The 13240-nt window shown below is 28.5% G+C and overlaps 3 protein-coding genes and 1 pseudogene across 3 annotated transcripts; 2 read left to right on the top strand and 2 right to left on the bottom strand.

Annotated features, from left to right (window-relative positions):
- Positions 1 to 395: 395 nt before the first annotated feature.
- On the bottom strand, positions 396 to 838 carry LOC132934962 (uncharacterized). The gene is made up of 2 exons (XM_061001404.1): positions 611 to 838; positions 396 to 488 (listed from the first exon to the last, which is right to left on the bottom strand). The coding sequence occupies exons 1-2, from the start codon at positions 836 to 838 to the stop codon at positions 396 to 398; spliced, it is 321 nt and encodes a 106-aa protein (XP_060857387.1).
- Positions 839 to 4052: 3214 nt separating this feature from the next.
- On the bottom strand, positions 4053 to 10736 carry LOC132934958 (uncharacterized). The gene is made up of 8 exons (XM_061001400.1): positions 10373 to 10736; positions 7095 to 7317; positions 6368 to 6496; positions 6049 to 6306; positions 5284 to 5412; positions 4965 to 5222; positions 4269 to 4394; positions 4053 to 4206 (listed from the first exon to the last, which is right to left on the bottom strand). Exons 2-7 carry the CDS (start codon positions 7269 to 7271, stop codon positions 4281 to 4283), a joined length of 1065 nt encoding a protein of 354 aa, XP_060857383.1. The 5' UTR covers positions 7272 to 7317; positions 10373 to 10736; the 3' UTR covers positions 4053 to 4206; positions 4269 to 4280.
- Positions 10737 to 11084: 348 nt separating this feature from the next.
- LOC132935028 (52 kDa repressor of the inhibitor of the protein kinase-like) lies at positions 11085 to 12272 on the top strand (annotated as a pseudogene).
- LOC132935026 (uncharacterized) lies at positions 12211 to 13186 on the top strand. The gene has a single exon (XM_061001462.1). The coding sequence runs from the start codon at positions 12344 to 12346 to the stop codon at positions 13082 to 13084; it is 741 nt and encodes a 246-aa protein (XP_060857445.1). The 5' UTR covers positions 12211 to 12343; the 3' UTR covers positions 13085 to 13186.
- The last annotated feature ends 54 nt before the right edge of the window (positions 13187 to 13240 follow it).

Below are 13240 nucleotides of genomic sequence, written 5' to 3' on the forward strand. Positions count from 1 at the left end.
AATTTAACACAATCCATAACAGTGACTCACTTGTAACCTACTGTACAACAGAGCGACACCCACTTGCCCACCTTTTTTGTTTTGTTTTTTCTGGCGCTTTTAAATTTTGAACTCCCGAATGCACCAACAATATTCACTTTCACACCGAGAAAAAAGGACATCATTATAAAATCAATATCGAATATTATGTTAAAAATTGGATTCACTTTCCCATCGAATAAGATACTGAAATGGAAAATCGAAGAGTTATTTCGACTACTTATCGTGTACATAGAAACAAAAAATAAAGTGACTAATTTCAAGTCACTAGTATGTGTAAACTTTTATTAGGCCTATTTTACAGAACCCTACTTATGAGTTACGAATCAGTATACAATTATTATAAATATATTATTTTACCTTATCGTCACCGTTAACCTTTCTTCAGGAGTTATAGAAATACGCATATTTGTATTTTGTTTTTGTATATATTTTCCAACCAGCAAAATCTAGATTGTAAAATACATTGAACTAAATTAAAAAAAACTAAATCCATTGAGTTTAGTAATTTAGTTACTATTTATAAAATATTGTATAGAATGACTTAATATTATTATTTTTATTAACTTACTAGTGTATCAAATGACGTTATTGACATACGAAAGTACTTAAAAAATTCTTTAGGATATTGCCGAAGTGTCAAAAATGTGACTTGAAATTGTCCTTCTTCAATTCTTTTCATATTTAATGGGTGTACCCAATGCACTCTTTTTCTGTTAATTTTTTTCTTTTGTAATTGACTTCTTTTATGTAATGCATAAATTATACTAACGCGTTCAATAGTGTTAAATGTTTCCATTTTTGTAAAAAAATGTAATGACCAAACTGATAAAATAATATATTTTGTAAAAATACGTACAGAACGACTGCAAATGAACACTACACGCAACCACGATGTCTGAACGACTCATTTGTAAAATAAGAGCTCAATTGTTTGATTCGAAAATTGGCGGGAAATAATGTTCGCAGGCCATTCGCATCTAGCGATTAATCGCTAGTGTGAAACCAAAATAAAATGAGCGATTAAAAACCGCTGCGATTTAAAATCACGTTCGCCGAGCGAACATTCGCTTCGTGTGAAACCACCTTAAGGCCTTTTGTGTTTATTACTTTATTATTTATTAAATTAGAAAGCACTATTTATTAGAGCTAATTATTTATTCTTTATTAAATACAAAACATCATATATGAAATTAGTATTACACTTAACACCATCATGCGTATATACTTACTACAAAAAATTACAAAATTACTTTTCAAGAATAGAAAAGACGAATGATACAGTGTCAACAACACCAAATTACCTACATTAATTAACTATTATTTGTATTATTTAACGTACCGGTCAAACGAAATATTTTTATTTTTATTTTGTAATATTTTAAATATTTTATCTGTACCTAAGTAAATCTTGTAAAAAAGACTTCTAATTATAATTTATAAAATTCTTGTGTATATATTTTTCAATGTAACATCAAATAATTTTTTAATTGATGATGAAAAACTGTAAAAAAAAGTCACTAGTTATTACAGGCCATTAAACACTTTTTAATTTCGTGTTCCACACTTAGTATTTCGTACTACACACGATTTTAGACCCTGCGGCGCCATCTGTCGTCGTCGAACACAGATATATTATATTATATTATTATATCTGTATCGTCGACGATTAACCATTTTCCCAAGTAGGTACAGTAAAATGGGGGGAGACTTCGGACATGTGAGGTGATTCCGGACAACACCAAGTTTTTAAGTTATCATATAATTTAAGAATACACGTTTTATAAAAGTTGAAAACTAATTCTCCACGTTCATATCGGGTTCACTTGGGTACTTACTTTCATATGTAGTCGAAAATTTGATGTGGAATTTATTGCTCCTGAGATAATTCTGTTTTATTTTTTTTTAATATGAAAAATATTTTTTGAATGTAGGTATCTAGTATCTTAATCATAAAAAGTCAATAAAGTATTTAAATACCCGATACAAGATACATTCAAATTATGTATCTTGATACAAGATACAATTGTATCTAAGATACGTATCTTAAATACTGCCCAGCCCTGGGCATACCTATAGACCAGCGGTTCTTAACCTTTTGTAGATCGCGGACCCCCTTACCAAATTTTTTTTCAAATACCTTTTTTTTTACAAAACATCTCATGTTATCATAACCAAAATTATAATCATTATTTTATATAACAAATTACATAAGTAGACATAGCAAAACATACACATTTATAATTATTTTATTACATGTAATTTTTTATAAAAATGTAATATGTATACAACTTACTATAGTTGACTACGATCTATCAGCTGCACTTAGTGGCAGTAAATATTATAAGACTTCGAGACTATAGTGCTGTACGCATATACATTTGGTATGAACAAGAAAAACTGATTTTACTTAATAAATATTAACAATACAATTATTTGGTGTAGAATCTACATATTATTATATATATATGAAAAAATAAATAAAAATAATCCAACAATATTGTAATAATGCATTCATGTCACTTATAGACGTATGTTATGTGTTAAGGCTGCCTCGGACCCCCGACATGAGTATCGCGGACCCCCAGGGGGCCGAGGACCACAGGTTAAGAACCGCTGCTATAGACTATAGGTATCAAGGAATTTTATAGAAGATTGTCTTAGATTGTATTATAACTAATTATTAATGAATAGCAAAAACAATAATTATACGCAATGAAGTAATATATGTGGCATGCGCACTACTAAGTACTAGGTCTATGTTCATTATTTAAAAGTATATTGTGTGAAATTAGGTATGTGCAGTAGCAAAATATCTTAATTTTAGGCTCTGTAATATTTTACTATTTATACTATGTAATAGCTAATAGTAGAAAATTTAATACAAGGTTTCATGTAAATAGTTTATATATAAATTACTTTATACACAATATCATCTAATATACTTAGTAATATCGTTGGCTGACTGACTGTCTTCACTCAGAATTTTTATTTCTTATACAATGATATTATATCATTGAATTCAAATTTAACACCATCAACGGGTTCGCCAAGCAAAACCACTAAGTGCTAGTATGTGGTGGTGTGTGTATGCCTTTACATTTGAATAAAATATTAACACAAATTTTTGGTATTAAGTTGCTATAATATAATAATTTTTTAAATAATACACAGTATAAAATATGTGGCCCCTTTGGCCTAACAGATAAAAGTAATAATGGTTTGTCGTCTGACACAATTAATAAAATATAAATAAATCTATTATAATAATAAATAAATCAATTCACAGTATAAATTGTGGAGCGCATACTGGCTAGCAGCAATTCCTAAAGCCTATAAAATGTTTCACAATAATAAAAATACTCTACAACGCCTTGCGATTGAAATTCAAAGGTATGACAATATTATGACGTATAACGGCGACGAAATACAAGGAATGCTATTATTAGAGCTGGAATATAGTGATCACGGTAACACACGATGATCTTCGTGTGCCACAATTACAATGATAATAAAAACAATAGTGGCGATTTGCGCCTATTAAGAACAATTATTACAAGAATATAAAAAAAACAATAACGGCGATTCGTGCCTACTATAATAATTTAACGGAAAATATCGCTCAATGCATCGACGTATATCGCTTGACTGGCCAATGAACCCAAACATAAATTATAACATGCGATTATAAGCAAATATCAATTAAGATATGATATTTTGACATAATATTATATGATCGACCGCTAATAATAAAGGTGCGTGCGAGATTGTGTATGTAAATTTGATTTAAAGTTACCATACATATCGGTTAAGATAAAATTAAACTTACAGGCCGTAAACTTGTCATACAAATAATAAGAATAATTTTAATCATAATCATCGATTAAATATTAGTCTTTAATATAAACTTAATCATTTAGAATAAAATATATATATTATATATATAAATGAGAGTTAACAAAATAAAATTAAACAGTTATTATTGATTCTTACAAATTCACCATCACTTAATCTACTAAGAAACCTTTTTAAATTTTAATACAACTTTCATAAAAATAAATAGGGGAGTTATTTCTATTACTAAATAAATTATATAAATTAAACATTTTTTTTGGGAAGTCTTGAGATGTTGGCAGTATACAGACAAGAATATATTATTTCTCTTTCCTAAAAATAAAATGGACAAAAACGATATAAAAGTTTGTCGCATCATTCAATTTTTCACTCACCCTCGTTGAAATTTATGGTGTTAGCTTCTTATTTTCTTCCTCAAGTTCTTTAAGATTTATTAATATGACTGATCCGTTGTCAGAAACTACTAGGCTCTTAATGCCATGTTTCTTCATTTGTAGTACCTAAATTAAATTCAATATTATTAATTAACAAGGTTTGTAATTTATAAAAGGATATTTAATGCTCAACATTCTCTAATAATAGAAACTAATTTATATTTTATACATTAACAGCACAAATTAAGATATGCCTTAATCTGTGATTAATATATATTTATACTGTTAAAAAACAATAAATAATCTATACTTCCATACACAAGCTTTATAAAGGAAATAGATAAATCATTTAAATTAAAAAATGTATATGATTTAATAAAAAAAAAATAATATTGCTACCATTTCATTTGTAGCTAAGAAAACCTGTCTTTGATACTGTTATTGCAATAACATATAATTCAATTTTAAAAGTGAGTGTGGTGAAACGAAGTATGAACATAATATTATAATGTTTATTATAATATACTCTTTATTTTAGCTTTCTATTTTCTTTTTTATGTTGTTACAGTATAGTTACGTGATAATGTAAGCTTATTTGTGATTATAGCGGAATGTGATATAAAAAAAAAGTGCAACAAAAATATCTATCGATTGCATATTAAATCAATATCAAAAACACTTTTTTATTATGCTTACCCGACTTAATGTATTAAAAACTGCACTATTTGCATTTGAGGAGTTATCAGTTTCTTCCACTTGTTCAGTATCTGCAGAATTGTGAGCAGGGACATTGTAATTCAACATCATACCGGCATCTACGGTATCTTTTTTATTATCCAGTTGATTATCGTCTATGTGCATAGGAGACTCCACATTCTTATTTTTTTGGGGAGTCGTTACATGAAGATTTAAGTTGTCGGCAGTATCTGGGCAAGAATATTTTTTTGTTTTTTCCTAAAAATAAAATGGAATAATAAAGATATATAACTTTGTAGTCTTCAAGTTTTTCACTTACCCTTCTTAAAATTATTGCAGTTAGATTCTTGACATGTTTTTCTCTAATGTGTTCCCGACAAAGTAATCGGCAGTCATACGATGAAGAACATACTAAGCAAAGATATTGTTTTCCCCCCTTTTGTGGTACCTAAATTAAATTCAATATTATTTATTAACAAGGTTTGTAATTTATAAAAGGATATTTAATAAAAAATTGTAATGATCAACAATCTCTAGTTATAGAAACTAATTTATATTTTATACATAAACAGCAAAAATGGAGGTATGTCTTAATTTGTGATTAATAGATATTTATACTGTAAAAGAACAATAATTAATCTATACTTCCATTCACAAGCTCGCTAAAAGGAGATAGATAAATCATTTAAATTTAAATATGTTATATGTATTTAACTATGTTATTGGGTTTAATAAAAATAAAAAATAATATTACTACCATTTAATTTGCAGCTAATATAACTTGTCTTTGATACTGTTATTGCAGTAATATATGATTCAATATTACAAGATATAATGTAAATTGTGTGAGGTGAAACGAAGTATGAACATAATATTACTATGTTTATTATAATATACTCTTTAGTTTAGGTTTATTTTTTCTTTTTTATATAGATACAGTAAAGTTACATATTAATGTAAGCTTATTTGTGTCTAACGTAGAATGTGATAAAATAAAATAAAATAAAAATATACACGTGCAACAAAAATATCCATCGATTGCATATTAAATCAATATCAAAACCACATTTTTTATTATGCTTACCGGACTAAATATATTAAAAGCTGCAGTATTTGCTTTTGAGGAGTTATCAGTTTCTTCCACTTGTTCAGTATCTGCTGATTTTTGAGCAGGGACATTGTAATTCATCATCATATCCGCAACTTCATTTCTTTTTTCGTTACCCAGTTGATTATTGTCTATGTACATAGGAGACTCAACTTTCTTATATTTTTGAGGGCTCGTTATGTGAAGTTTTGAGTTGTTGGCAGTATCTGGACAAGAATATTCTTCTGTTCTTTCCTAAAAAAAAGATGGATTAATAAAGATATATAACTTTGTAAACTTCAAATTTTTCACTTACCCTTCTTAAAACTATAGTAGTTACATTCTTCATATGTTTTTCTCGAATGTGTTTACGACAAAGTAATTGGCAGTCATATAGTGAAGAACATACTAAGCAGCTAAATTGTTTTCCCTCATTTTGTGGTACCTAAATTAAATTCAATATTATTTATTAACAAGGTTTGTAATTTATAAAAGGATATTTAATAAAGAATTATAATGCTCAACAATCTCTAGTTATAGAAACTAATTTATATTTTATACATTAACAGCAAAAATGAAGGTATATCTTAATCTGTGATTAATGTATATTTACACTGTAAAAGAACAATAATTAATCTATACTTCCATCACAAGCTTGCTTAAAGGAGATAGATAAATCATTTTAATTTAAATATGTTATTTTATTTAATAAAAATAAAAATAATATTGCTACCATTTCCGTTGCAGCTAATATAACCTGTCTTTGATCCTGTTATTACAATAACGTATAATTCATTTTTACAAGATATAATGTAAATTGTGTGTGGTGAAACGAAGTATGAACATAATATTATTATGTTTATTATAATATCCTCTTTAGTTTAGCTTTCTTTTTTCTATTTTATGTAGTTACAGTATAGTTACATAGAAATGTAAGCTTATTTGTGATTATAGCGGAATGTGATAAAAAAAAAAGTGCAACAAAACTATCCATCGATTGCATATTAAATCAATATCAAAAATACATTTTTTATTATGCTTACCGGACTTAATATATTAAAAGCTGCAGTATTTGCTTTCGAGGAGTTATCAGTTTCTTCCACTTGTTCAGTATCTGCAGATTTTTGAGCTGGGACATTATAATTCAACATTATACACACATCTAAAGTAACTTTATCGTTTTCCAGTTGATTATCGTCCATGTGCATGGGAAACTCCATTTTCTTATTTTTTAAGGAGGTTGTTATGTGAAGTTTTGAATTGTTCCTAAAAAGAAAACGAATTAGTAAAGATACATAACTTTGTAGTCATCAAATTTTCACTTACACTACATAAAAATTAATGTAGTTAGCTTTTCATATGTTTATTACTAATGTGTTTACGAAAAAGTAATCGTCTGTCATACAATGAAGAACAAAAGCATCTATATTTTATTTTATTCTTTTGTTGTACCGAAATTAAATGCAATAATCACATGCCTTTTAAAGAAGATATTTTATTTTTAATAAGATGCACTTCCTATTCCAACTTATCGATACGTATTAAATTTGATGTACACTTCATGCTCATGTGATCAGTTGAGTTAACAATAATCACACATTCTTCTCCCAGAATCTCACATATCTTTTCTAGGTATAGTACATTAGTATGTGGTATAATGTTACTAGAGATCTGTACATTAACCTTTCAATTTTTCATCACAAAAAATTCAAAGATTCATAGTATCTAGAAAAAAATTTTCATTTTGGTAGTGTTATTTTTCAAAGTTACATCTATAACCTTTTATAACTAATGGAATATTAGAAATATTATTAAACAAATAATCATTTAAAAAGTTCAATTTATACCTAATGTTTATTTGTAATTTAAAATTATACAATGCTATACGTTTTATAATGCAGCTTGAAAATAAGGACATGAGTTTTTTTGTTTTACCATAGGAACCTAAGTCTTTATTTTTATAGTTTAAAGAAATTAGGCTAATATGTAGGTACCTAAATAATATTGTAAATTATTGGTAAACACTACATCTTGTATGATTAGACTTTGGGCTATTTAGCTATATACCTCAATAAGCAAATACCTTATTAATGTTTTATTTTTTATGTGTGAATTCATATAAAATGATTAGGTACCTACATACTGTAGCTTTACATTTGATCATTACATATTTTTGTATAGGTAATTGACGGTAATTGAGATGATAATTTAAGATAAATAACTAGAAAAATAAGACTTACCTACTTATAGGTACATACCTAGTACATAAAATATTGCTGCGCACCCTACTCTGCCCCTTTATATAACTATAATATACTATATTACTTCACACACAATATTGTTGGGATGATCCCAGCGTTGCGACGAGACACTGGGAAAGCAATAACTATTATTTAATGTTTGCAACAATTAGCACAGGCTACATGGGGCAGAAGGCCCAACGCACAGAATTATGAGATGGTAATAAAAAGTATATTGTGGAAAGTCTGTGGGTCCAATAGAATCTTAGCAATATAGCTATGAAAAAACTATGCAGTTAGTGAAACCCCTGATCGATCATAAGATTGGACAGCCACAAGCACATCTGCAGACCCATGAGCACTCACTCACACAGATACTATGAATATAGCTAAGACTAACTAATTTGGGGATTGACTACAAGAAATGTGGGAACGGTGTCACGAGTCACAAGGAACAAGTTGAGTAGAAGTTTCACCATTCACATTATATAGTAAAGACTAAAGACCAGAATAGGCCCATCTTCAGGCGTGATTTCACATGGTCAGTACGAGCATCTCGACGCTAGACTTTTTTTAGAATAACTTTTTTGGACTTAGATTATTTCGGGACTTAGAGAATACAAAGTTACATCTATAACCTTCTACAACTAATGGAATATTAGAAATATTATTAAACAAATAATCATTAAAAAGTTCAAGTTCGGTTAGCAACATTTGTGGATCTAGTTTACATTTGAGTTTTCAACCACCCAAAGGCATGTACTGTTCCAACAAGATATCGGGAACATCCCGATAGGCCCTTTTAAATATTATAAGACCTGGGCCCCCTACCATATATGGGTACAAGTTTCAACTAAATTTCGTAATTTTCTTATCTTAATACATTTAATTGAATGAGAAAATTACTTGAAGGAAAATAATGAATTTCATTAGTTCCTACCTAAGTAAGTTATGGATAATGCAATTTTGGGCATTGCGTTGATCTTATTATTATACTTACTAATACGTATTTAAACAAATATTTTTACTTTAGAATTTTTATGAACTATGATATGAACTAGAAAAAATCGCAAACGAGTACATTAACTGCCTCTGATTACATAATTAAGTTATTTATAAATTGCTTAGATTAATAATTGTTGATGAATAACATAGATATACTTATATTATTATTTCATTTATTTGAATTTCGTCATCAGACTACTAAAATAACAGTTTGAATAAATTGAAATTTGTTTATTATATTTAACTTATTTTAGATTTGGTGTTACCTAAATATTGCTGCATAGGTATACAATAAAATAATAATAGTATGGCAGGACTTAAAAGTGAGGGTACAAAAAAGTCTATTGTAAGAGTTCTAACTATTGGTACAATGAAAAAGTACCTAAGTACTCTTTTAAATTGTTAAATTATTATTATTATACATAGGCGTATCTACTATTGGTCGTGTTTCAATCTATTTTATTATGAATTTTGTTTATGTACAAATTTATAATGTATAACAATGTATTAAAAACTCTTAGATACTTATAGTATATTTAATATTATCTATAAGAAGCTCTCCAGCCAGATCGTATGCATAACATTTTCCTTCATTTTAATAATTATTTCATTCTATATTATTATGACCGATAAACCAGAATGTTGTTTTACAAAATTAATGTATTCTATTCTATTATATTTTTTTTTATATAGAACTTAAGTCAAAATGTAGATTTCGTTTATTATTTACCTGAACATACATTTGACACCTAATCTAACCTAACCCATCATCCTATCTTGTAAGTGGGTGTACGCCACAATATCAAGTATACCTACCTATCAATAATATAATATAAACGCCAATAGGTATACTCCGAGTCCAATACTAATATACTGTAGATACCTTTATACCATCGGATGAAAATAATGTTTATAATAGTTAATTTTGTTATTATTAAACAATAGACTGAACAATTATTATAACGTCCAACATTATGAATCAAGCCGAGGTGAATAAAAAAAAAAAAACTAACGATTAACAATAAATTATTATTTGGGAATGGTAAATATCCGAAGCATTCAAGAATGACAACTTACGTTGGTAGTAGACAGACAATTTGTGCGTTGTAAACGAAGCGACGACGTGCACTCCCTTTAGCTTTACCGATTTACCAGCAGTCGGGCAATGGCTATTTATTATTATTCAACCAAAGCGGACTACACGAACGGTGGTTTAATGGCGGCGTCAATGAGTGACAAACGAGGCGAACAATATTCGGCAACGGATAAACCAGCTGGTGTGCGAATGCCAAACAAAAAAGACTCGAACTCGCGTCGGTGCGTCACTGAGTAACCGGCCAGTGGCGTCTCGTCAGCCGTCGTAGTGTTGCACAAAGCCAACTCAAGGGACCGCCATTATTGATTTTAATCTCGTACACGTCACGACAATGTTACATTACTCCTTTAATCAGTACTAACGACATCTGATGATGAATTGGGTTTCTATATTATTGTAGTAGAGTTGTAGGTGGGATAACACCAATGCTACGACTATATTATACCATTGATTATAAATACTAATAATAAATACTAATACTAATAATCAATGATTATACTAATACGACATTGTATTACTCCGAAAAAAATTGTTATTGTCGACTATTATACACTGCTCCGATATCAATTACTTCAAACATAAACCCAAGGTGTATTGATACCTAACCTATCAATACACCTTGCATAAACCATAACGGTATTGATTAGTTTAGTGTACTGTTATCAATTAGGCCTTATCATTATTTGGTGGTCCAGAATTCGACATTTACCTACAGACAGTATTCCGTTACGTTTTGATTAAATTTATTTAAATTTTAAAAATGCCTACGTTGTGTGCAGTGTTTGAGTGTTGTAACAAGACGACCAATAAAAACCTTTCGTTTTATCGTTTTCCCAAAGTTTGGAAAAATGCTGCATCTGATATTAATGCACTTTTGTTGGCGCAACGCAAGTCGTGGGGTTAATGCTCTACATCGGTCTGATGTAACAGATAAACAACTAGATTGTGCGAATTTGTTCACTTAATTTTAAAATGGGTTTGTGATATTCATTTATGAAAAAGATAATAATAATAATATGTAATAACAATAAATAAATGTATTGTGTTGTGTAGGTAAACCAGCTCACTATGGCGATACAAAAAACTCTGATTGGACTCCTACCTTAAAAATGGGATACATTAAAAACAGAGGTAGGTATTTTATATGTATTATGACCACTAATGATATATATCAATTCAATGTCCCTTGCACCAAAATGGTATGAGCATTAATTATTATTAAAACAATTTTAGAATTAGAAGGCAACCCAAAGTATTAGTAGGTGTTAAAGCACTGAGTTATATACAATTGTAGGTAATTTATAATTGATATGAAATGATTTTTATTAAAAACTTTTATTATGTGCCTAGCATTGCTAACATTCAGATTATAAAATTAAAATAAAATATTAATTAGGTACCATTTAAATTCAATATTATATTATATATATGAACATAATAAATGTATAAAATATTCTTATTTTAGCAAATGTTCTTTAAAAATACTGTTGTGTGGTATATAATTTTAATAACTATTAACTATAAAATATTTTACTTATTAAAATGATTTTTCACTAGGTAAAGCTACAACACCAAATCTACAGAGGTATAAACGGGCCGAAAAAAGAACATTATTAAGGCCAACAAAATTATTCGAAGAATCACCGAATAACAACCTCAATGATCGGCATAATGAAGATATTAATGATGAAACAGGAATTTCATGCAATACTGAACTCACGATGGATAATGATTCGGAATTAGAACTTTTGAAAGATAAGTGTGACCAATTACAAAGGGATGTAAATTTTTTTAATTTTTCAGAGAACTCTTTTTTAGATAGGCCCACAATGTTTACTTATTATGCTGGGTTAACAATGGATGTATTTAAATTAATTTAGAGTCAATTAAACCAGGGCTAACAGCATCAAATCAGAGACTAACCGAGTTTCAGAAATTATTATTATGTTTAATGAAACTGAGATTAAATTTGCCTTTTAAAGGCCTGGGTTTTAGGTTCAATATTACATGTGCAACTGCATCTATGATATTCCGAAAAGTCATCATACTATTAGAGCACATGTTTAAAAGACTAATCTATTGGCCAAATAGGGAAGCTTTAAGAAGTACTATGCCCCAATCATTTTTCAATGTGTTTGGGAATTTTGTTGCTGTAATTTTAGACTGTTTTGAAATTACAATAGAGAAACCATCTAACCTAAAAGCTAGGGCACAGTCCTGGTCTTCATATAAAAATAAAAACACTGTTAAGTATTTAATTGCAATAACACCTCAAGGAAGTATTTCTTTTATATCTGAAGGTTGGGGTGGACGAACCAGTGATAAATATATAACTGAAAATAGTAACTTGTTAAATAAATTACTTCCAGGTGATGTTGTATTAGCTGATCGAGAATTTACAATAAGTGAAAGTGTAGGATTTCACTGTGCAACTTTGAAAACTCCAGGGTTTACAAAGGGTCTACCTCAATTACATCCTTGTACAATAGAAGAAACCAGAAAAATTGCTTCTGTACGTATACATGTAGAACGAGTAATTGGTTTCGCTCGTTCTAAATTTAAAATTCTCAATGGTCCTGTTCAAATAACTACCCTGAAAAACCAAGATGATAGAACATGTCTTTTGGATTCTATTGTAAACGTTTGTTGTATTTTGACAAATATGTGCAATTCAGTTGTACCTTTAACTTGAAATAAAGGCATAAACAGTAATATTATAATATATTGTGTAATTTCATAATTAGACATAAAAATTAGAACTAACTTATTTTATATTTAAATAATTAGTTATGACAAAATAATGTGACTTATACTTACAAAAAATAATGATATAATAATAATAATAATA

The sequence above is a fragment of the Metopolophium dirhodum genome, chromosome 1 (assembly GCF_019925205.1).
Source record: "Metopolophium dirhodum isolate CAU chromosome 1, ASM1992520v1, whole genome shotgun sequence".
NCBI lineage: Eukaryota > Metazoa > Arthropoda > Insecta > Hemiptera > Aphididae > Metopolophium > Metopolophium dirhodum.